The sequence below is a fragment of the Globicephala melas genome, chromosome 7 (assembly GCF_963455315.2).
Source record: "Globicephala melas chromosome 7, mGloMel1.2, whole genome shotgun sequence".
Lineage (NCBI taxonomy): Eukaryota > Metazoa > Chordata > Mammalia > Artiodactyla > Delphinidae > Globicephala > Globicephala melas.
In genome coordinates, this window is record NC_083320.1 from 78,202,964 (window position 1) to 78,226,359 (window position 23,396).

A 23,396-nucleotide genomic window follows, 5' to 3' on the forward strand; every position below is an offset into this window, starting at 1 on the left:
TCAGTAAAAGTCAAAGAAAAAAATGCAAAACAAAGGAAAAAAGAAAAGAAATACCTATCCGAAACCAGGCAATTGCAGCAGTTGCCAAACTAGTCAACATAACAAGAAGGATAGGTTGGCTAAGTTTTCTAAATAGTATTACTTCCTTTTAAATAAATTATGTAAAACAGTTATAATAGAACCCATTAATTTGGATTCCACTAGTCAGATAATTTAGACAAAGCCTGCATTTTGTTTTTAACTACATATTGATATATAATTATAATTTAGTTATAAGATAAGAAGTAACCTGTAAATAAGTAGTTTAACACAACTGGAGGCGTTATCACTTAAGAGAAAAAGAAAACTCAAGGGGGCCTTAAAATCTCCTACCAATAACTAAAATGCTGAGCAAAAATCCTGTCATTAAAGCAGAAACTCAATGAAATTCACAAACCAAAACCTTGATAATCTAGAGTTACCATGTGAAGTTAGAAAAGCAAACATGTCTTTTGAAAAAGTCTCCAGTTTATTTTCCATGATCTAAGAATGTCATTTCTTTACTTGCATCCATCGTTCCTAGCGAGTGAGATTTTGGTATACGATCTGTGCTAACAAAATATTGCAGAATGTTGTTTTCTTTTAGTGAAGGCGACTAAAATGTTTGACTTTTTAATGTAAGTTTACACCACATGTTGTAGAGGAAATTTAAAAAAAGATTCTGCCCATACTCCTGCACCCTGCAATGTGCCCTATGATAGTGACATGGAGGGAAGTTCTTATTGCCTGTTTGAGCCTCAGATGCCTCATCTATAAAATGGGGATAATCGTAACCTACTTTGTAGTGTTGATGTGATAATCTAGAGTTCATAAGTTAGTGACTCACATAAAGTAAGGGATGAGTAAGCATTCATTCTCTTTCCTTTCCGTTTATGGCCTTTTCTGAACATATTCCTTTGCTGCCATTGACTGCTCTTTGAAGCCTAAAATCGGAGCTTAGTCAGATTAATTGCTGGTCTTCTGTCCAATAAAAGTGGGCTGCAGAGCTTGCCTTATTCTTTCAACCAACATATTTGAAGACCTTCTGTTTACAAGATACGGTACAAGGTACCTTAGAGCAAAGTTAAGCTGTCATCTCTGAGGCATAATTTCAAAAGTTCCTTGTTCTGCCAAAGTGCTGATAATGTACACATTATATAATGCACCAGTGCTCTGGATTAGGGCACTGAAAACCATAATTCTTAAAAAAAAAGAAAAATCTCATGTTATGGGGGGGGCGGTCTGCTAACAACATCACACCCAGTTAGCATAAACCTTGATCAATTAACCAACCACCCTAGAAGAACTTGAAATCATGGAACAAAGAATAGATTTTGATGGGAGCGAGAGTGTCTTTCTTTCAACGAAGTTGAGGTTCTGCTATGTTCTAGGCACTGCCCAGGTGTATCTACTTGGAGACATAGCCTGGACCCTGCTAGGCTGGGTGGGGGCCCTTGCTAAGAGCTCTGGACATGTTTGGTGAAGGGGGTGGAGGAGAAGAGAGCATCTGCAAGAAAGTGAGGGGCTATCCTATAAAGATACGTGTTGCCTACAAGACCTTTTTGTCTAGGGCAGCCTCACGAGGGGGCTCTTTACCTATCCACCCTGGGAACTCTGGGAAAGTAATCAAGAAAGAGCTTTGTTCCTTCTACATTGTGGAAAAGTGCATCGTCACGTCATTGCAAACTCAGTGGAAAGAAACAAGCTCACATCCATTGGGAGTGATATGTGTCTCTGGACATTCCACTTTCACTTAGCCCACTTAATGCAACTATTAAAATACCAGACTTACATCAAGTTTAACATTCACTTGTCTCATCTGGAAGGGCTGACATTTGGAGTACGTACCACTGCACAGCCCCATGTGGTAGCCACTAGTTAACCTGTGGGTATCTGCCTTTAAATTAATTAAAGTGAAATAAAACTTTAAACATTTAAAAATTAAATGATAAGTTCAGTTCTTCCGTCTGGCCAGGCACATTTCAAGTGCTCCATAACCACATGTGGCTAGTGGCTACCATACTGGACAGCAGCCATACAGAATATCCATCATTGCAGAAAGTTCTCTTGCACAACACTGGTTTTATTTGTGCCATTACTATGCCTGTATGCTATGCTATACCATGGCATCTTAGTAATTCTCCAGAATAACCCTGAAGGGTTCATTCCTATTTTGCCGATGAGGATAGAATCTCAGAAAAGTTAAGCAGCTCTCCTCTCACATTGTTGCCACTGACAGACGGTCAGTGTCCAGTGAATGGACAGCTAAGCTAGGTAGGAAGTGAGAGGCACAGGACTGACCACAAAGCCCAAAAGTTCCAACAATAACCACGTTCTGTTCCAGTATTAATGCATTTAAAAATCAAACATTTATAAACTCTCCCTTCTCCTTGCTGTAATTTAATGACATATCTAAATACTAAAACTACTCATAAGTAGAGGAAGTATATTTTAGTTTTAGAAGGACAAGATAAGTAAGTGGATCCCTGGATCTCGTGGTAGGTTTGGAGAGTGACTGCAGATAGGCAAAAGGGTTTTTTTTTTTTTTTTCCTGAAGTGGTAGAAATATTCTAATATTAGATTGTTGTGTGAATTGTATCCTGTAAATTTATTAAAAATTTATTGAATCATAATTTAAATTATGTGAATTTTATGGTATGTAAATTATACCTCAATAAAGCTGTTTTAAAAAAAAGAACAAGATGTAAATCCTAAAACTCTAGGGCAGCCAAAAATTGAATGCTGAAAAGCTGCCCAAAACTTTAATGAGTGAGTCAAATATTATTTGCTGGCAATTCCTCAATTTTCCTCATGATGGTAAACGAAATGATGTTCCATCTCAAATCAAACACTGGGAAACTCTGTGAGGTATGTGTTATTATCTCCATTTCAAAGGGGGAGGAAATTGAGACTCAGAAAGTTAAAATAAGTTGCCCAAGACACACAGCCAGTAAGAACTAGCAGCAGTGTCAAACCCAATACTTCCTGACCCCAAAGTCCACGGCCACTCTCCCATTCATGTCATGGCCTCTCTCTCCGAGCAGGAAAAGAAACTTTTCCATTGTTTGACTTGAGATCACTTTCCTTCTTCTAGGACAACAGTAAACTAACTGATTTTTCAATGTTTCTATAACGTTTGTATTTTATACTCAAGAAGATTTATGAAAGCTGTGAGGCTGGAATCTGTTTTCAATATTGAGTAAAAGGGGGAAAAAATCTGGGCCTCATGTTAATAGAAAAACATGTATGTGTTTCTTTTGATATTCATTAGGATGCATTATTTTATACATACATATGTAATGTTATATATATATAAAAAGACTTGCAGCGGGCTTCCCTGGTGGCGCAGTAGTTGAGAGTCCACCTGCCGATGCAGTGGATGCGGGTTCGTGCCCCAGTCCGGGAGGATCCCACATGCTGCGGAGCGGCTGGGCCCGTGAGCCATGGCCGCTGAGCCTGCGCGTCCGGAGCCTGTGCTCCGCAACGGGAGAGGCCACAACAGTGAGAGGCCCGCGTACCGCAAAAAAAAAAAAAAAAGACTTGCAGCAATTGTTTCCATTTTTTCCCCCCAATTTAGTTGTTTCTTTGGAGACTCAAAGATGTGACTTGCAATGGTTTCTGCTTAGGAACTTTTGAGGGACTAGCCTCTGTCATGCATCTTACACATAGATTAACAGCCCAGGTTTGGCTCACTTGATGAGTTGGGTGCCTTGCTCTTTGCCCATTTTATTAAGTGGAATTTTGGAAAACAAAAAGCTGATGGGGCTGCAGTTTTTACCTTTGGCCAGAGCTAGTAACCTTTATATCTTTAGTTCTGTCCTCTTAGCATCTAGCATTATTCCCTTCTTGCAGTTTCCCTCTTCCTGATCATAAAGGTTTAACCAGACCTCTGGGCAGTCCCCCCGACCCTCCAGTCCTACTAAGCCTGCTGCAGCCCCACTTCCCTTCCCCATCCTCCCTCTAGTCCGGCCCAGGCAGTCTCCTCTTGCCTCTCTGTGGCTCTCTTCTGCTCTCTGTCTTTGTAAACAACCTAGGTTCTTTTTCTTTTCCTTTCTTTCTCCTGTCTGTACTCTCTATCAACCAGTTGAAACAAATCAAATAAAAATCAATTGAAACAAGAAACCAGTTCTGTGCCAAGCCAGCGGAACATGTCCATGGGCCAAATTTGGGCTCTTGATGTTGGATCTCTGCTATCCCTAGGACCTTGAGAGACAGCAGCAATGATTTCCATATTCAGAGAAATGTAGATGTCATTGAAAGAAAAAAAAACAAAAAACAGAGTAAATGCTGTGAATCTCACACTGTAATTATAAAAATAAATATCACAGTGCTTTATTTTTCCCTCTACCAATATTCTTAGAATATTGTGTGCTTTTACATACTTGGCAATAGTAGAACTTATTAAGTAATTTTGAAATTCTTAACAGTCTTGTTCACATTTCAAAATAAAGTTTATTTGCAGGAGCCCTTGAGTCACTCCTTGTGTGCGCAGAGGATTGAATGCCAGGATTTGAAAAATCGTTAACGGAGTTTTCAGGAAATTAGCCATCTCCTAGTGTCAACAGTGGATTGTGTATTTTAGCTGTTTGACTCACTGCTCCACTGGGCAGCCTGCTTTCTTGTGAACTGCAGTTGTTAGCCTTCCCCAGCACGTGTTTTCAAAACAAGTGCCTCCTTCCTGACTTCCTGCATCGTAATCACTTTATAGTCCAGACACTTTCGCAGACATCTAACACCTTAAAATGGTCTACCACACACACATCACACTTCAGCAAAGCATTGCCTAGAACTAACACAAAACCGTTTTCATATACTTTTTAGAAACATTGTTTCCTTTCTCTCTTCCTCTGGATTTTATGCAGATATACCTAAATTTGGACAAAAGATTTATGCTGATAGAACTCTCTTGTTTTAAAGGACTTCAAGGTAGCTCTTTTTTTTTTTTTTTTTTTTTTTTTTTTTTTGCGGTACGCGGGCCTCTCACTGTCGTGGCCTCTCCCGTTGCGGAGCACAGGCTCTGGACATGCAGGCTCAGCAGCCATGGCTCACGGGCCTAGCTGCTCCGTGGCATGTGGGATCTTCCCAGACCAGGGCATGAACCCGTGTCCCCTGAATCGGCAGGCGGACTCTCAACCACTGCACCACCAGGGAAGCCCAGGGTAGCTCTTTTTTAAGCAATGAATGCATCTATAAAATAGTCACCCTGTACTTATTTATTTTGTAGGTCCAGATTTTTCCCCAGTAGATTTGCACAGATGAGTTTGGTTATAATTTGGTTAGCAAATACATTTCCTCTGTAAAGGGCACTTGCAAAAGCACTGCATAAAGTGCATGGATTTGGACACACTGCAGTTATGAAACTTATAGTATAATCATTTTGCAATATATAAATGTATCAAATCAACACATTGTACACCTTAAACTTGCACAGTGTTATATGTCAATTATATCTCAATAAAGCTGGGGAAAAAATTTATCGTGTTTTCTATGCAGCAAATACAATAAAAAAGGGTACTGTACAGTTCAAGATGGGCAACTTACTTGCATATGTAAGTAAGCTGAAAAATGATTAGAATCTCTTAACTCTTTTTTTTTTTTAAATCAAGGTAGAAATACCAGCACTAGGAAATAGAAATGAGAATAGCTATTTATTGTGTGCCTACTATGTGCCAGGTCCTAGAGTAAATATTTTTTCAAGTCCAGCTCAATGTAGGGTTTGAAACTGCTGGCTCTACGGTTGGATTACCCGTGTTTGAATCCCAGCTTACCCACTGCTCTAAGGATTCAGTGAGATAAGATGTGCAAAGCATCTAGCCCCACGCTGGTGTGACAGCCAGGGCTCAATAATCAGGGATTCATTATATCCTATTCCATTTAATTCTGTGAAGTAAACCACATCCCCATTTTACAGAAGAGGAGACTGAGTCTTAGAGTGGTCTAGGAACTTGTATAAAGTCTTCAAAAGTGGGTTGCAGAGTTAGAATTTAGAACCAGGGTTCTACTGGGCATTCTGATATAACTCTTAACCAGGAATTATTGTTCTAGGCTGCCAGGAAAATCTGTGCTGGGATTTTTTTTATGGTGGGAAAGACTACCCCAGCTAAAATGACACCCTCTACTGAGACAAAGCTACCCATACAGGCAGCAAATTCACAAATAATGTATAAACAAACAAACCCTAACATTTCTAAGTTTAGAAAAAACTTTCAAAGTGCCCGTTTCAGCAGTCAGCCATTCTTAGAGTTATTTTTTTGCAGTGGGTAGCAAATTCTCAGCCATATGGATAAGCATACGCCTTTTAGAATCTGTACCTGGTTTATGAAACATGCCAAATACACCAGTCTTATCAATACGTCTGCTGTGGAAATATCATCTACACAAATATCAACTTCTAATGCCAGCTTAAGGAAATTGTAAGGGTGATGTTCTTCTAGCAAGCAGAAAGCAAGCTTCTGGGGTGTTTGTTTTTGTTTTTAACTTTTCAGCTGCTGTGGTTTTCATCTCTTCTTACGGCATGAGCACCAAGTGATGTCCACTGCCCGAAATTCCTTGGCCACAAGAGTCAGGCTGGATTTAATTATTGTTCAAATAGTCCTTCTAGGAATGGGCTTCAGTTGAGGACATCCTTGTTCAATGGCGTTGACAATGGAACTGAAAATCATTTTACTAATTCAGGTTTCTGATTTGCTGTGTTGAAATCTTAAATTGATCATCTGTAATCCAAGATATGGGTAGGAGTTACTCTTGTAATAGGCTAAATCTCTTACTCCTTTAAAAATCTGTATATAAAACAGAGAATGGAATGAAATTTCAGTTCCGCAAGTTGATATGGGCTTAATATAAAGATAGCACAAAACAAGAAGAATTGGGGCTGAACATCACATAATTTTCATTGCAGTTTACTTTCTAGCACTTAATCTAGTCAAAATATTTCCCTTCCTAACATTGCTACCTTCCGAATTACTCAGATGCTTAACTATATTCTGCCATCTAAATTTATGTCTGCAATAAGGCATAGAGCGTATTTATCAAATTCTATGCAAATGAGAAGAACCCACTCCAGGATGCTGTTAGATGTGATGATTTAAGAAGCTCCACATCACCTCATTCAAGCTACTCCGGGTTTTCCTTTCCAGGGTTCAGCGGATTCCTACACGAGCAGGCCGTCTGACTCTGATGTCTCTCTGGAAGAGGATCGGGAAGCAATTCGGCAAGAGAGAGAGCAGCAGGCGGCCATCCAGCTTGAGAGAGCAAAGGTGACGTTCTTGCCCCTCTTGGGTTCCAAAGTGGCATGTTGTTCAGCAGGTATCAGCTGCTCTTCCCCTGCCTCAGATTTCTCTGGAGTAATCATTTTATGATCATTCTGATAAGGCACCAGATTGCAAGACTCCATGATCTGTTCACTCCTGATAGTAACATTCTCAGGGAGCCATATCCCGAGACACGGACCCCTTCACCTACCTTTTGTGTTTGGTTTGCTGGTGAAAATTCTTGGTCATCTGCTAACTTAGCGATTGTGCCCCATATCCAGCTTGCCCCTCCCACTGTCGTTAGAGGGCCTCCCAAGGAACCAGCGTGCTTGCCCCGTTCTCCAAGACAGCAGCCTTCATTGCAGGCCACACGTGCATAACTGGTCAGTGGGTCTCCCTGTTGGTGTCTCTGTTCTTCCCTCTTGGTGTCAATCTCCCACCTCAAGTTCACCGTTCAGAGCTTTGAACAACGATTAGCATTTCAGCAAAGATGAGCAATGAAAGGCTTTGCCGCAAGAGACCTTCAGATATTCCACAGGGAGGGGCCCCCATAGGAATCCCTGCCCCATAGGAGGCAACAAAGAACAAATTGCATTTTTGAATGTTAGAACTGAGTCACTAGAGATCTCCCATGCTATGTCTTTCAGACTTCTTTTTTTTTTTAAGCACAGACCCCTTTTGTCAAATGAAATTTTATGCACAGTAACAGATATAACATGTTCCTGGTCAGCCTCTCCTCCTTTGCCCTTCACGATAGACTCCTAAAGCATATTGATCTAGTCTTTCTAATTTTTAGGAGAAAAAAAAAAGCTCAGATAAAGTGAACTCCTTCCGTTTTCTATTTTTATTTAATTAATTAATTTATTTACTTATTTACTTATTTATTTTTTTTATTTTTATTTTTTTGCGGTATGTGGACCTCTCACTGTTGTGGCCTCTCCCGTTGCGGAGCACAGGCTCTAGACGCGCAGGCCCAGCGGCCATGGCTCACGGGCCCAGCCGCTCCGCAGCATGTGGGATCTTCCCGGACAGGGGCACGAACCTGTGTCCCCTGCATCGGCAGGCGGACTCTCAACCACTGCGCCACCAGGGAAGCCCCCCTTTTCTATTTTTACAGTAAAATGTTTAAAAGAGCGGGAAGAGGAGGATGAGGCAGGTTCACAAGGTGTCTTCCTTTGCTTCCACACCCGTGCTACCTGTGCTGGTTGGCGGAAGGGGGTTGGAGCAGCACCTGGGAAAGGACATCAGTGAGACTCTAACTCGGATCCTGCCTCAGTGCTGTTGCTCCCAGGCATGGTCCCAGCACGAATAAATGAGCCCATAACAGAGCAGCCCGGGATTGCTGGAAACTGGTGTTCTTCCTTGTGGCTAAATTTTGTTTTAGGTTTCTCTCAGAGTTTATTTTGTGGCTATTGTGGTCACCCAAATGTCAGCAACAGCGCTGTTAGCTTAGGCTGGTGGCTTACTTAACCTCTGCCAAGCTGCACCAGCCCGAGAGCACTTTGCTGCGGAGGAATCTGTCTAAGAAAAGTTTCAGAAGCAGCTTTTGTTAGCTAGGGAGAAGGTGATGAGTGAGCAGCTCCGCCCTTCCTGTCTACTCGGACCGGGCTTTCTTTTCCCTGGCAGGACAAGGTATTCTATTGAGTGGGATCCTGCAGGTTTTCAGGGCTAAGGCTATTTCAAAAATATTTATTTTAACCCTCCACCACCTTTTTATTTAAGACCCAGCACACATTTCCTGTATGCCAAGGTGGAGGCGTCTGTTACCATTTAAAATAATAAACATGAGTTTTATGACTAGAGGCCAAAGCAGACTGCCCCTCCCACCTTTCCATCCCTTCCCCCCAAATTTTAGGGCACGATTCTTTGGGATGTTGGAAAGTACGACAGGAGGGGGAACATGGTCGGCCTGATAGGACTGAATCCTCTTCAGAGCCCTTTCTGCAGATTTCTCACTGCTGCCTGGAAATGTGGAACCCAGTTGAGATCCCTCTTTGGAAAGTGATTTCCCTTACTGCCTGGTACTATCCATTATCTGGTTCTACATTTCAGTGTGAAAAATCCTCTTCTGTCTTCCTCCCTCCATCCTTATTCCATGGTTCTGTTTCCAGTCGAAACCTGTAGCATTTGCTGTGAAGACGAATGTGAGCTACTGTGGTGCCTTGGATGAGGATGTGCCTGTTCCAAGCACGGCCATCTCCTTTGACGCCAAGGACTTTCTACACATTAAAGAGGTAAATGTAGGGCACTCTGTATCCCCTAACCTGCTACAAGGCCAAGGCCAGGAATCAGCTCTGAGCCAAACTAAATGGAGAGAAGCGCTGAGGAGCTGCCAATGTGTTACCTCATTTAATTGGCTAAGCCTTCCAAATCCATTCCTTCTCAGCAAGATTTGGAAGCCTGAGATCATTGCTTACATTATCACACATTTAAAACATTGAATCACAATCATCAGAGGATCGATGTAGGATAGACCTGTGGTCCTCTGGTCACCTTTTAATCACCTACCATGATAGATCCATTGACATAGATCAATGGATCCAATTTAGGGAAACGTGAGTTTGGTGGCATGGCTCCTACCCAGAAGGCACCATTTACAAGGGACGTTGTAATTATAAACATCTGGATTATTGTCCCGTGGACCTTGACCGCCAAACCAACACTACAGAGTATAATAATTAAATTGTTAAAGTTAAGAGAAGGGCAGAGGACTTTGGGAAATAGAAACCTTGAGGGATTGAGCACTTGAGGCCTCGCATCTTGAAAGATGGAATAGTGACATCAAAAACTTTCATTTACTCAACCTGGGTGTATTGAAATCCTCCTTTATGTCAGACATCGTGCTGGGCATTTGGGGATCAGAGCTGAAGGTCCACTGTCCCCTCGGCCAGGGAGCTCAGAGTCTGGTGGGGGAGACAAACTAGTGCATAGTTTCTGCATGGGTTGAGAAGTTCTGTTATAGTAAAATTGAATGGGTGTTGTGGGAGCCCAAAGAAAGAGCAGGAGGGACCATCCGGCTCAGGAAGAGGAGGGTGGGGGGCTGGAAAGCTCTTCAGAAGTGGTGAAGCCTGAATTCAGTCTGGGGTGAGGGGTGGCGGTTTCAGGTGGAAGGGACAGCCAGGGGCAATGAGCACAGCACCGCTGGAGGGCGGTAAGCGGGGAGTGGTACAGAGGATGGGCCACGTCAGAGAGGCAGGGGCCAGATGAGAAAGGACCTCGTAGGCCATGGCAAGGAGGCTGGACTCGATCACCAGGCAGTGGGCTGGAGAGGAATTTTAAATAAAGGATGGATGTGACCAGCCTCGTATCTTAGCATGGTGACTCTGATGGTCGAGGGAGTATTGCAGAGGCTGGGGAGACATGGTAAGTCTAGACAGTGGCTGAAGCAGAGATGATAGAAAGAGGGAGCAGCTTGGAGAGAGAGTTAAGAGGCAAATAGACCAGATTGGAAGATTTCACATGGTGGGGGGGGGGGGGGGGATAGTGGAGAAAGTGAGATGAAGAGAAATGAAGGATGGAGGGCAGTTTCTCTAGCTCACCTGAAAGGGCAGAGGGTGGTGTCAGCTATCAAAATAAAGAAGGCCGAGAGGGGAGAAGATTAGTGACAGGGGTGACGTGATTATGAATTTGCTATTAGGTGCACTGTGTCTGGGGCACTGGGAACCTCCCATGGAGTTACTCAATGGGCCTTTCCCCACATAATGTGGAGGCCAGAGGAGAGGAATTGCAGTTTGCTCTTCCTAAGTGCTTTGAGTTGAAAAGGAGGACAGGTTTTAGCCAGGAGAAGGCAGCATAGAGTTGAGGGAGTGTTTTTACAAGTTTATTTGCTTTTTTTTGTTTTTTTAGGATGGGAAAGATTTTAATATGTTTTCCATGCTGAGATGTTGAACCCAGTGATATATATGGGAAGGAAAAGACCTAACTGATAGAATGAGGGGAGTAGAGGGAAGGAGATGGCATCCGGAATATTGGCACAAGAAGTAGGCCGAGTCAGGAGGAAAGTCTTGCCTTCCTTGAACTTCCCTGTTCTGCACAGGATTTTCCAGTGGGGCTCGAGGCATACATTGGAGGACATTACTACTTGATAGTCTCCATTGGCTCTGCTGGAAAGGAGCCGTTAGAAATTGGATCTTAGAAAACAGAGAGTGGATATAATGGTGGATACATGTCATTACACATTTGTCAAAACCCATAGAAGGTACAACATGACTCTGGGTGAGAATAATGTGTCATTGTAGATTCATCATTGTAACAAATGTACCACTCTAGTGTGGGATGTTGATAGTGGGGGAAGTTATGCATGTGTGGAGGCAGGGGTATATGGGAACTCTCTGTACTTTTCCCACAATTCTGCTATGAACCTAGAACTACTCTTAAAAATAAAGTTTACTAATTAAAAAACATTTTAAAAAAAGAAAAAGGAGAGTGTAAGGGTGGAACAATAAAGTGAAACCTGACCCTGAGGAGCCTGAGGAATGTGATCAACATAAACCTGTCACTTAATGTCACTGAGACACCAGCATTTACCCTCTGGCCCAAAACAAGATGTGCACAGTTAATATGTAACAATTTGAAAATCACTGTCTTTCAAAACTCTGTATTCTACAATAGCATTAATGACACCAAGACATATACATTTAAAATTTTTTAACTATGTGATAGCAAGTAGGTCAAACACTGGGATGTCTACAGATGTCTCACTGTCTTTGCATTGTGCCCACGTGAACTGGGTGAAATTCTACATTTGTTCCTTTGTTCCATTCAAGATATAGTTCTTGAGCATGTAGTGTGTGCTAATGTTGGCAGATATTGTCTGACAGATGTTGTCTGACAGATGTTGTCTGACAGCTGTAAACAAAGACAGAGTACCTTCCCTCATGGACTTAAATTCTAGTGGGGAGACAGATAATGAAAAAATAAATCATTACAAATTGTGAATGCTTTGTGGAAAAAATGAACTGGATGCTGGGAATCTTAAAATATAGGGATGAGGAGGTTATATACTTTTAAATATAGGGGTGATCAGAGAAGCCTTTCTGAGTATGTGACCATTACGCAGGGTAGCCAGCCTTAAAAAAAAAAGAAGAAACCTTCTAGGGAGAGGGAACAGCATGTGTAAAGGCCCTGTGGTAGGACAAAATAAGCTGGCACAATCAATCAACTGGAAGAAGGTCATATGCCTGGAACGCAGTAGCCCGTAGCAGGAAACAGAGTTGTAGAAGTAAGCAGGGCACAGGTCAAGTAGGACCTTAAGGTGACGGCAAGACTTCATATTTTATTCTAAGTATAATAAGATGGCACTGAAGACTTTAAAAGCAGAGGAGTGGGATGAATTTATTATTTGAAGGCTATTCTGATTGTTGTAGAGACAGTGGATTGGAGTGGGGTAAGTACGGAATCAGGGAGACTGTTAGAACCATTTTAGATTAGAGATAATGGGACTGAGCTGGCCTGGTGTCAGTGAGATGGAAAGAAGTAGACACCTTTGACATATATTGTGGAAGTTCAGTGATCTGTGCTGCTGATGCACATGTAGGAACTAAGATTGAGGGAGAAATCCAAGATGATCAAGGAAATCAAGCTTTATGAATTGAGCAACTAGGATGGAGTTGACCAGGGTGGAGTGAGGACAGATGGGAAGGGAGGTTAGGGAGTAGACATCTCAAAGGAGATATGAAGGAGGAAGTTAGATGTAAGAATTTGGAGCTCAGAGGACGGGGTTGGGCCAAAGAAATAAGTTTGGATCATTAGTTTATCCCGGTGGCATTTAAAGCTGAGGTAATGACAGAAGTCACCTAAAGAGAGAGGAGAGGGAGGAGAGAAAACAGCCCTGGATCAAACTCAAAGGAATTCCATCCTGCAAAAGTGGGGTGCATGAAAAGATTCAACAATTAAGGAAAAGGAGAAACATGAGATTTGGGAGGAAAATCAGGACAGAGCAAGGCATGGACATCAAGAGAGAAGAGCGTATCCAAAAGGGGGCAGCAACCAGCTGTGGCCAGTGTTGCGACATGTCACCTAAGACGAGGAGAAAGGAATGGATGTCGGGTTGGCAAAGTGGTCAGTAGCAACGAAGTCACTGGGACCATTGTCTGGAGTTGTGGAGACAGAGAGACAGAAGCTGGATGGAGTGTAATGAGGAGAGAAGGGGAGTTAGGAAGTATATTTAGCAAGCACAGACGGTGCTTTCAAGGGAGTTGACACTGACCGGGCAGTAGACTGAAGAGTGTATGAAGTCCAAAGAGCTTTCCTTTCAAGATGGGAGCTATCAGAGCACCAGTACATGCTGCTATTAACCACCAGAGAGAGAGGGAGAGATTGATGGGAAAGGAGAGATAGGCAAAGGAGTCAAGTTTTTGGTAGTCTGGAAGCGTGGGATCCAGACCCCGAGAGGAGAGACAGACCTCTGATACGAAGGGGAACACTGATTCATTATAACATGCAGGAAAAAGATGAGTGCAGGCACACACAGCTCAGAGCCTTGGTTATAAGAAGCTGAGGAAGCACTGAGTTGATGGCTTCTGCTTTCTCAATCGTGTATGTGGTGGGGATATCCATATTTGCCTCGAAGACAAGGACTCTTTACCTGAAACACGTACCCTGACATCTGAATGGTTACATTGACTTTGTCTCACCATTCCCATCAAAAATGACCAAACCGTATTCATTAGCTGCTCATACCCATCGTTTCCAAGGAGAAGCAGCACTTTAAATGGTAAGAGAAGTTTTCACATATTCCATGCACACTACTCACACCCTTATCCCCACCTTGCTATATTTTATTGCTTTCCTTCATTCCATCAATCTTCTCCATTTGTCCAGTGGGTTGCTTTTTTGAAGTATGTGCTCCTTCATCAGTGACTTTCTCTTGTCTGGCAGTTTGATGTATAGTATTGAGTTGGTAATCCTATGTGGATTTGAGCCACGTGTTTTCACGAGGTCGCAGATAAGGAAACATCTCAGAAAGAGAAAGTGCTCATCGTTTTAGGGAAATGAGAAGAATTGGAACACTAAGGTGACCTTGCCAGAAAACTGGCGTGTGCTTCCAGAATATCAACACAAAGGAACATATTTCTGTAATCGAGTTGTAGCCTTTCCTCTCATCCATCACCTAGAAGGCCATTTGGTATATGCTCTGTTATAAATACTGCCTCAGTAACGAAAAGCTTCAATGCAGAGAAACGCTACAGCTCTCCTTATCACATATACCAAAGGACAGGCGATTTAATAAGCTTTTGAACATACAACGCAGCTTTCCCCAAATTGGCTCAAAGAACTTTCATTAACGTTAAGTCAGATTCTCACTGTTTCTTAGAACTAAGGTAAAACATCTTGGGAAGTTGTGTTAACTACTTCAGAAACCCCTTAAGTTTATTTGGATACGACTTAGTAAGTTAGTGTTCCGGTGGGCTAACTTGATTTCCGGAAGTAACTTAAGCCCTAGGAAACTATGACTCATTGTGTGTTTTGTCCCTACCACAGTAAAATTTAAATTCCAGGTCTGTGCACCAAGCATTCTGAAAGGGTCCCGTTGCCTTTTGTTAATTCCAAAATAAATGGGCCTGGTATTTCAGGCCTGTTATCCTGAAATAAACGATGGAAAGATGGAAGAAACTGAGACCTAGATTGTTCAAGATTTTATATTAGGTCAACTCTTTTCTTCAGTGCAGGCTCAGACTGCATGCCATGCGGGCCTTGTGTAGGAGCTGTGTGCATAACAAAGGCCAAATCTCTAAATCATATCTTTTTGCTTTTGAGTGTGAAGCTGTTACTCAGAATTACTCAGTTACCTGGAATTTCATGCTGCGATGATTCAACAGAATCATCCATTCCTCCTTCACAGCGTGTCAATGTCATATACTATAAATTCTACTGTTCTCTGAGCTAAGCACAATATACCATAGAGAGTTACATTTCGAAAAAACTAAATGGTTTCTGGATCAAAGAGAGAGAGTTACCTTGCCCAACACTGTTAAAGACACAAAAGGAAGTTTTTGGAATTATCTCTGGAGGATGTAAACAGTAGGACTAATATCTGCTTTCTAGAAATCACCTAGCAGAAACCTTCCCTTGAGGCAGGTAGCTTGGATTAACTATGCCTCCTCCTCTAGGATTCAGCAAATCTATCATTACAAATGCAGTTTTGCTGGCCCATCACATAGGACCATGTTCACCCCATATTGGCTGAAGCCTTTGTGTGGGTTTGTTTCCCAAGTTTATGTGTCATGGAACTTTATTTAAATGGAAATTCCTTCATTCCTGTTGGGCTTCAGGCCATTTGGAGATTATTTCAAAAATTCCACTTATGTATAACACGCTTAGCCTTTGTAAGAGTAGGCTTGTTTTTCTTCAGGTAGTAAGATGGACCTTGATTTGCAAACCTATATTTGGAAGATTATAATTTTTCCCCAGAGAGAGTAGAATACAGATAGTAGGGTGGAATTTTTACCTCAAAGCTTTTGACAAAAAAACAGACTCTTCAGTGTATTTTGTCTTAGACTTGTCGATCCTGTCTTCCAGAGTTCCAGTTACATGGGTGCCTATTTATCCATGTAAAATCTATTCCTTAACAATTGGCTAGAGCTTCTTGACAAGGACCAAAGGAATCCAGATGTTAAGACCTGACTTTTGCCCAGGGATTGGCAAACTGTGGCTCACAGGCTGAAACCAGCCTGCTGCCTTTCTTGGAAAGAAAAAATTTGTTGAAGCACAGCTGTGCTTACTTGTTTACGTATTGACTGTGGCTGCTTCCACACCATAAGAGCAGATTACAGTAGTTGCAGCAGAGACCATATGGCCTGCAAACCCTCAAGTGTTTACTCTCTGGGCCTTTAGATTAAAAGTTTGGTTTCTTCTATGGACTGCTCCATCCCAGATATATATAATATAGTATAATATACTATAAATCGTGTTTGTGTATGTAATAGAGTATAGTATAATATTATATAATATAGTGTTGCATTCTTTTGGTCCCCTGAGATTTATAAATGTGAAGATCAGTGACTTACTGTTGAGAGCAGTTTTATTCCTGCATTCCAGAAATATAACAATGATTGGTGGATAGGAAGGCTGGTGAAAGAAGGCTGTGAGATTGGCTTCATCCCAAGTCCACTTAGATTGGAGAACATACGGATTCAGCAAGAACAAAAAAGAGGACGTTTTCACGGAGGGTAAGGCTCCTTCCTTTCTCTAAAGTTTTTTGGAGGAAGTAGGAAAATTAGGTGATATTTTCAAGTTTGCTTATTAGGTTAAACATATATGCTTTCAAAGTAAAAGCTACTTCTCTATGTGCAAGGTGTTTCTGAAATTGACACAAAAGGGTTTCACATAGTTCACTCTCCCCATTGTGTGCTGAAGCCTGGACACCCCTGGAATCAACACGAATTCCACAGTGGAGACTGTTTTCTGTGGCTTCAGCAAACCCTCCTGGGAACCTAAGCTTTCCTCTGTGAGAGTCGTGTAGGGTATCCTTTCTCAGTACAGTAAGTGGGGGCCTGGCCTGACCTGGCATCATGGCTCTTCTTGGTTAACTTTCAGAGACTCTCTTTCAAGTGGGCACAGAATGCCATGGCACATGCAATACCATCCCGGGACTAGTAGCACTTTGTCCAGGGTTTTCTGTGGCTGCTGCCATCGCTTGGTACTTGGGGTAAGACTCTGTCCAGCTTCAGATGAATTAACCTCTAGTGAACTCATGAAGTAGCCACAAAGATCTCAGAGTGCAGGTATTTAAAGGTCCCAGGGATACAAGCAAAACCTGAGAGGAGAAATCAGAATCATACTGAGCCTGCATATATTGTGAGCCTACATTGAAGTACTGATTTGGTATGTGTTACCATTTTTTGAAAGTCCTAAAATAGAATCAGTTCTTTCTCTTAACTCTCAACCTCCTTTTTCTATTAGATCCTTTTCTGTTTCAAAAACTCCTCTGTTCTTCAGGGGCCCTTTTGCCTTTGTCATAATGGGAACCTCTTAAACAGTGATAGGAGATCACAAAAGTAGAGTGTTAGCCCACTTTTAATTATCATGCCTATAACATTATTAATGATTAATCCCTCTTATTACTTCTTCTCTAGACTTTTTATCTCTCATGCTGCTCCATGTGGGAACACATTTTCCTGTCTCAGGACCTTTGTAATTGCTGTTTCCTTTTACTGGACGCTTTTCTTCACTTTTCCACTGGATCACTCCATCTGCTTCAGATCTTAGTTAAATATCACCTTTTCAATGACCCCTTTCCTGCCACCACATTTAAAGTTGAATCCACTTCTCTTCCCTTGCTTCCTATCTCTCTCCCGACTCAGTTTTCTCTGTTGCACTTATTACTGTCAGAAATACTATATATTTACCTATTCATCTGTTTGATACTGATATTTCCCGTTAGAATTTGTCTGTATAAGGGAAGGAATTTTGTTTTTCCCCCCACTGTTGTATTCCTAGTTTCTAGGACGGTGAATACTCAATAGATATTTGAATGAAATAATAAATGAATTATTATCACCATTTCCAAAGTTATTCTACTATTATTATTATTATTCCATAAAATTATTTTACACTTCTGAACTAAAGGCTTACTTTGCCCACAGGCACAAGAGTAAAACCAAGAGCTCAAAGACATGATCTTCTTTTATCTTTATACCAACTGTGAAGTATAGTTTCTCCTTCTAGAGATGGGGAAACTCAGGCACAAAGATATGATATGGTGTGCCAAGGTCCCACAACTAGTAATGGGCAAAGCCAGGAGGAGAAATCAGATTGTCCTAACTCTAGGGACCATACTTAAGCACTGAAGGAAAGGACACTGGAGAAGTGGGAAGGTGGGCTCCTGAGGGCCCTGGTGGGCTCCAGGGAAGCTTCCCAAGCCACATGCAGGAACCAATACGAATGAGCTTCCGTTCCATTCCATAATATTATTCATGACCAAATCCTTACTGCCAGTTCTTAATTCTGATCCCCACATAAGAAGTGCTTCTTCCACATCCTACTGCTTGTTTTGAGCTGTGTTTGACATCCAGCTAGCGTACTGGTGACCAGTGTTGGTTAAAAAGACAGTTCACAAGAACATTCCTAGTAGTGATTCTTTTGCCTCATTTCTGCATTGAATAATTAGGAGACATACTTTAGCAAAATATTTCCAGGTCCTAGATAGTTTCCCACTTTCTCTGAGAAAGGAGGTCAAAGAAAACATTTGGGCAGATCCTTGAAGTACTCTATAGCAGGACTTGGTGTGTTTTGAATTACTTAGTGGATTAAGGCCAAAGAAAGCTTTGTACTCTCAAGTTCTATTTCGAAGGAATCTGGGGAATGAGTCTTTTTTTTCTTTGAATTTAATTTTATTTATTTTTTTATACAGCAGGTTCTTATTATCTATTTTATACATATTACTGTATATATGTCAATCTCAATCTCCCAGTTCATCCCACCACCCCCCACCAACTTCCCCCCCTTGGTGTCCATGCATTTGTTCTCTACATCTGTGTCTCTATTTCTGCCCTGAAAACCGGTTCATCTGTACGATTTTTCTATGTTCCACATATATGCATTAATATACAATATTTGTTTTTCTCTTTCTGACTTACTTCACTCTGTATGACAGTCTCTAGATCCATCCACGTCTCTACAAATGACCCAATTTCGTTCCTTTTTATGGCTGAGTAATATTCCATTGTATATATGTACCACATCTTCTATATCCATTTGTCTGTCAATAGGCATTTAGTTTGCTTCCATGACCTGGCTATTGTAAATAGTGCTGCAATGAACATTGGGGTGCATGTGTCTTTTTGAACTATGGTTTTCTCTGGGTATATGCCCAGTAGTGGGATTGCTGAGTCATGTGGTAATTCTATTTTTAGTTTTTAAGTAACCTCCATACTGTTCTCCATAGTGGCTGTATCAATTTACATTCCCAGCAACAGTGCAAGAGGGTTCCCTTTCCTCCACACCCTCTCCAGCATTTGTTGTTTGTAGATTTTCTGATGATCCCCATTCTAACTGGTGTGGGGTCATACCTCATTGTAGTTTTGATTTGCATTTCTCTAATAATTAGTGATGTTGAGCAGCTTTTCATGTGCTTCTTGGCCATCTATATGTCTTCTTTGGAGAAATGTCTATTTAGGTCTTCTGCCCATTTTTGGATGGGTTGTTTATATTTTTAATATTGATCTGCATGAGCTGTTTATATATTTTGGAGATTAATCCTTTGTCCGTTGATTCGTTTGCAAATATTTTCTCTCATTCTGAGGGTTGTCTTTTCGTCATGTTTGTAATTTCCTTTGCTTTGCAAAAGATTTTAAGTTTCATTAGGTCCCATTTGTTTATTTTTGTTTTTATTTCCATTACTCTAGGAGGTGGGTCAAAAAAGATCTTGCTGTGATTTACGTCAAAGAGTGTTCTTCCTATGTTTTCCCCTAGGAGTTTTATAGTGTCTGGTCTTACATTTAGGTCTTTAATCCATTTTGAGTTTATTTTTGTGTGTGGTGTTAGGGAGTGTTCTAATTTCATTCTTTTACATGTAGCTGTCCAGTTTTCCCAGCACCACTTATTGAAGAGTCTGGCTTTCTCCATTGTATACCCTTGCCTCCTTTGTCATAGATTAGTTGACCATAGGTGCATGGGTTTATCTCTGGGCTTTCTATCCTGTTCCATTGATCTATATTTCTGTTTTTGTACCAGAACCATACTGTCTTGATTACTGTAGCTTTGTGGTATAATCTGAAGTCAGGGAGTCTGATTCCTCCAGCTCTGGTTTTTTCCCTCAAGATTGCTTTGGCTATTTGGGGTCTTTTGTGTTTCCATACAAATTTTTAGATTGTTTGTTCTAGTTCTGTAAAAAATGCCATTGGTAATTTGATAGGGATTGCATTGAATCCATAGATTGCTTTGGGTAGTATAGTCATTTTCACAATACTGATTCTTCCCATCCAAGAGCATGGTATATCTCTCTATCTGTTTGTGTCATCTTTGATTTCTTTCATCAGTGTCTTACCATTTTCTCAGTACAGGTCTTTTACCTCCGTAGGTAGGTTTATTCCTAGGTATTTTATTCTTTTTGTTGCAGTGGTGAATGGGATTGTTTCCTTAATTTCTCTTTCTGATCTTTCATTGTTAGTGTATAGGAATGCAAGAGATTTCTGTGCATTAATTTTGTATCCTGCAGCTTTACCAGATGTATTGATTAGCTCTAGTAGTTTTCTGGTGGCATCTTTAGGATTCTCTATGTATAGTATCATGTCATCTGCAAACAGTGAAACTTTTACTTCTTCTTTTCCAATTTGTATTCCTTTTATTTCTTTTTCTTCTCTGATTGCCGTGGCTAGGACTTCCAAAACTATGTTGAATAGTAGTGGTGAGAGTGGACATCCTTGTCTTGTTCCTGATCTTAGAGGAAATGCTTTCAGTTTTTCACCATTGAGAATGATGTTTGCTGTGGGTTTGTCATATATGGCCTTTATTATGTTGAGGTAGGTTCCTTCTATGCCTACTTTCTGGAGAGTTTATATCATAAATGGTGTTGAATTTTGTCAAAAGCTTTTTCTGCATCTATTGAGATGATCATATAGTTTTTCTTCTTCAATTTGTTAATATGGTGTATCACATTGATTTGCATATATTGAAGAATCCTTGCATCCCTGGGATATATCCCACTTGATCATGGTGTATGATCCTTTTAATGTGTTGATGGATTCTGGTTGCCTGTATTTTGTTGAGGATTTTTGCATCTATGTTCATCAGTGATATTGGTCTGTAATTTACTTTTTTTGAGACACCTTTGTCTGGTTTTGGTATCAGGGTGATGGTGGCCTCATAGAATGAGTTTGGGAGTGTTCATTCCTCTGCAGTTTTTTGAAAGAGTTTGAGAAGGGTGGGTGTTAGCTCTTCTCTAAATGTTTGATAGAATTCACCTGTGAAGCCATCTGGTCCTGGACTTTTATTTGTTGGAAGATTTTTAATCACAGTTTCAATTTCATTACTTGTGATTGGTCTGTTCATATTTTCTATTTCTTCCCAGTTCAGTCTTGGAAGGTTATACCTTTCCAAGAATTTGTCCATTTCTTCCAGGTTGTCCATTTTATGGCATAGAGTTGCTTGCAGTAGTCCCTTAGGATGCTTTGTGTTTCTGTGGTGTCCATTGTAACTTCTCCTTTTTCATTTCTAATTTTATTGATTTGAGTCCTCTCCCTCTTTTTCTTGATGAGTCTGGCTAATGGTTTATCAGTTTTGTTTATCTTCTCAAAGAGCCACCTTTTAGTTTTATTGATCTTTGCTATTGTTTTCTTTGTTTCTGTTTCATTTATTTCAGCTCTGATCTTTATGATTTCTTACCTTCTACTAATTCTGGGTTTTGTTTGTTCTTCTTTCTCTAGTTCCTTTAGGTGTAAGGTTAGATTGTTTATTTGAGATTTTTCTTGTTTCTTGAGGTAGGCTTGTATAGCTATAAACTTCCCTCTTAGAACTACTTTTGCTGCATCCCGTAGGTTTTGGATCGTTATGTTTTCATTATCATGTGTCTCTCGGTATTTCTTGGTTTCCTGTTTGATTTCTTCAGTGATCTCTTGGTTATTTAGTAACATTTTGTTTAGCCTCCATGTGTTTTGTGTTTTTTATGTTTTTTCCCCTGTAATTTATTTCTAATCTCATAGCGTTGTGGTTGGAAAAGATGGTTGATATGATTTCAATTTTTTTTTAATTTACCGAGGCTTGATTTGTGACCCAAGAGGTGATCTATACTGGAGAATGTTCTGTGTGCACTTGAGAAGAAAGTGTAATCTGCTGTTTTTGGATGGAATGTCCTGTAAATATCAAGTAAATCTATCTGGTCTATTGTGTCATTTAAAGCTTGTGTTTCCTTAGTAATAATCTGTTTGGATGATCTGTCCATTGTTGTAAGTGAGGTGTTAAAGTCCCCCACTATTACTGTGTTACTGTCAATTTCCTCTTTTATAGCTGTTAGCAGTTGCCTTATGTATTGAGGTGTTCCTATCTTGGGTGCATATATATTTATAATTGTTATATCTTCTTCTTGGATTGATCCCTTGATCATTATGTAGTGTCCTTCCTTGTCTCTTGTAACATTCTTTATTTTAAAGTCTATTTTATCTGATATGAGTATTGCTACTCCAGCTTTCTTTTGATTTCCATTTGCATGCAATATCTTTTTCCATCCCCTCACTTTCAGTCTGTATGTGTCCCTAGGTCTGAAGTGGGTCTCTTGTAGACAGCATATATATGGGTCTTGTTTTTGCATCCATTCAGTGAGCCTGTGTCTTTTGGTTGGAGCATTTAATCCATTCACGTTTAAGGCAATTATTGATATGTATGTTGCTATTACCATTTTCTTAATTGTTATGGGTTTGGTTTTGTCGGTCCTTTTCTTCTCTTGTGTTTCCCACTTAGAGAAGTTCCTTTAGCATTTGTTGTAGAGCTGGTTTGGTGATGCTGAATTCTCTTAGCTTTTGCTTGTCTGTAAAGTTTTTGATTTCTCCATTGAATCTGAATGAGATCCTTGCCGGGTGGAGTAATCTTAGTTGTAGGTTCTTCCCTTTCATAACTTTAAATATATCGTGCCACTCCCTTTGGCTTGTAGAGTTTCTGCTGAGCAATCAGCTGTTAACCTTGTTGGAGTTCCCTTGTATGTTATTTGTTGTTTTTCCCTTGTTCCTTTCAATAACTTTTCTTTGTCTTTAATTTTTGTCAGTTTGATTACTGTGTGTCTTGGTGTGCTTCTCCTTGGGTTTATCCTGCCTGGAACTGTGTGCTTCCTGGACTTGGGTGGCTATTTCCTTTCCCACGTTAGGGAAGTTTTCGACTATAATCTCTTCAAATATTTTCTTGGGTCTTTTCTCTCTCTCTTCTGCTTCTGGGACCCCTATGATGCGAATTTTGTTGCGTTTAATGTTGTCCCAGAGGTCTCTTTGGCTGTCTTCATTTTTTTTCATTCTTTTTTCTTTATTCTGTTCCACGGCAGTGAATTCCAGTATTCTGTCTTCCAGGTCAGTTATCTGTTCTTCTGCCTCAGTTATTCTGCTATTGATTCCTACTAGTGTATTTTTCATTTCAGTTATTGTATTGTTCATTTCTGTTTGTTTGTTCTTTAATTCTTCTAGGTGGCTGTTCTTTAATTCTTCT

General features: G+C 40.7%; 1 protein-coding gene across 5 annotated transcripts in view; it reads left to right on the forward strand.

Moving 5' to 3' along the window:
- CACNB4 (calcium voltage-gated channel auxiliary subunit beta 4) overlaps window positions 1–23,396 on the forward strand; it is a 272,472-nt gene that overhangs the window by 206,207 nt on the left and 42,869 nt on the right. For all 5 annotated transcript variants that reach the window (XM_060302449.1, XM_060302450.1, XM_030852791.2 and 2 more), the window contains 3 exons: window positions 7,155–7,274; window positions 9,380–9,502; window positions 16,308–16,438. In XM_060302449.1, coding sequence (XP_060158432.1) covers window positions 7,155–7,274; window positions 9,380–9,502; window positions 16,308–16,438 — 374 coding nt within the window. The remainder of the gene's footprint in view (window positions 1–7,154; window positions 7,275–9,379; window positions 9,503–16,307; window positions 16,439–23,396) is intronic.